Source organism: Octopus bimaculoides, chromosome 12 (assembly GCF_001194135.2).
Source record: "Octopus bimaculoides isolate UCB-OBI-ISO-001 chromosome 12, ASM119413v2, whole genome shotgun sequence".
Classification (NCBI taxonomy): Eukaryota; Metazoa; Mollusca; class Cephalopoda; order Octopoda; family Octopodidae; genus Octopus; species Octopus bimaculoides.
Genome location: NC_068992.1, coordinates 49,985,435 through 49,987,133, shown reverse-complemented (window position 1 = coordinate 49,987,133; position 1,699 = coordinate 49,985,435). Strand labels below are relative to the sequence as shown.

The window sequence follows — 1,699 nt, the reverse complement described above, 5'->3', positions numbered from 1 at the left end:
TATATATTTTAACCTGAGATGTGTTAGGTCAGGTATCTAACTATTGAAACCATGCCAAAGATAACACTTGAGCTTGACACAGTTCTGCAGCTCATTAGATCCTGTCAAATAGTCCAACCCCCCCATGCCAGCATGGAAAACAGGCATTAAATGATGATTGGAGTTAAGGTGTGATGTCACAAGGCTTTTGGAGTATCTTTTTTTCCTTTTTGGTGTGTTTTTAACACAGTGTTTCAATCAGTGTTATTTCCAGTCATCTTCAGATCTTATGCCTAAACTTAACCAAGAAAACTAGACATGTTTTTACAGAAGATTGGAAACAAAGGGAACTGCTTGCATGATAGTAACATTCATTTGGAACATGCACGCGCACATGATATGCCTTCAGTTTCTGTCTACCAAATGCACTCACAAGGCTTTGGTTGATCTGAGGCCATAGCAGAAGACATTTGCCCAAGGTGCCTCACAATGAGACTGAACTCACTGTCATGTGGTTGGGAAGCAAACTTCTAACCACACAACCACATTTCAGTACTTGTAAGTTTGTGTTCTACAATCTGTATTTTGGTAGACCAATGCTTTACTGACTTTGTTCAGATGTGGCTCTAAAACAAAGTTATCAGCATCCGCCATCATATAGTGCAAATAGGAATCAGAATATAAACAAATACAAACAAACACCATTGCTTTCTTCTAAACTTCTGTTTTTATCTTTACAGGATGGAGAAACGGCCCTGCACTGTGCTGCTGCTCGGGGTCACACTGAATGTGTCAAAGTGTTGTTACAGCATGATGCTCAAACAAGTTTAGTTGACAAAGTAAGGGATCACTTTTACTTTTTATTTATCTCTTTTCAGCACACAATGTTTTTCAGATTTAATTCATGAGTCTATCATCTTCATCTGTCTTCCATTTTCACACACACATATATATATTGATTGAGTGAGAGACAGACAAATAGAGGCACACATACATACACTTTCAATAGACTGCCATTCACAAGGCTTTGCTTGACCAGGGGCTATCTTTGAAAACACTAGCCCAAGGTACCACACTGATCATATGATTGGAAAGCAAACTTCTTACCCTCACAGCCATACTTGCATCTGCTGCTTTACAAAGCTCAGATGTTGTGTACTCGTACACATGTCTAATATGTAACTCCCTGCATTATCTGCGATGGTGCTGTGACTAATACAGCTGCGACATTCACCAATGCCTTAGATCAGTGCTACTCAAAGTGGTGGTCCACAGACTGGTGCCGGTACACAGCGAGTTTCCAGAAAAGAAAGAATCATAATAAAATGCTTATGTAATATTGTATTATCTGTTTACAGAATAAATATAAAATAAAGAAAATTGTCAACATTTATTATATTCATTATATATATATATATATATATTTATCCGAAAAGTGCTTTACAGTGGAATCCGGATGGATATAGAAAGAGGGGTAGGCCTAAGAAAGGGGGACATTCATAGCAGAGTATAAGTACAGAAGCGAGAAATTATGCGACATGGAATTCAATTATAAGTGGCCTATACTCCGCGTTGGAGGGTTAAAGGCAAGAAAGAATATATATATATATATATATATATCATCATCATCATCATCATCATCATCGTTTAACGTCTGCTTTCCATGCTAGCATGGATTGGACGATTTGACTGAGGACTGGTGAAACCAGATGGCTACATC

General features: G+C 38.0%; 1 protein-coding gene across 1 annotated transcript in view; it reads left to right on the top strand.

Annotated features, from left to right (window-relative positions):
* Positions 1–1,699, top strand: part of LOC106873719 (death-associated protein kinase 1) — a 218,404-nt gene that overhangs the window by 196,603 nt on the left and 20,102 nt on the right. The window contains exon 14 of the mRNA XM_052972187.1: positions 720–818. Coding sequence (XP_052828147.1) covers positions 720–818 — 99 coding nt within the window. The remainder of the gene's footprint in view (positions 1–719; positions 819–1,699) is intronic.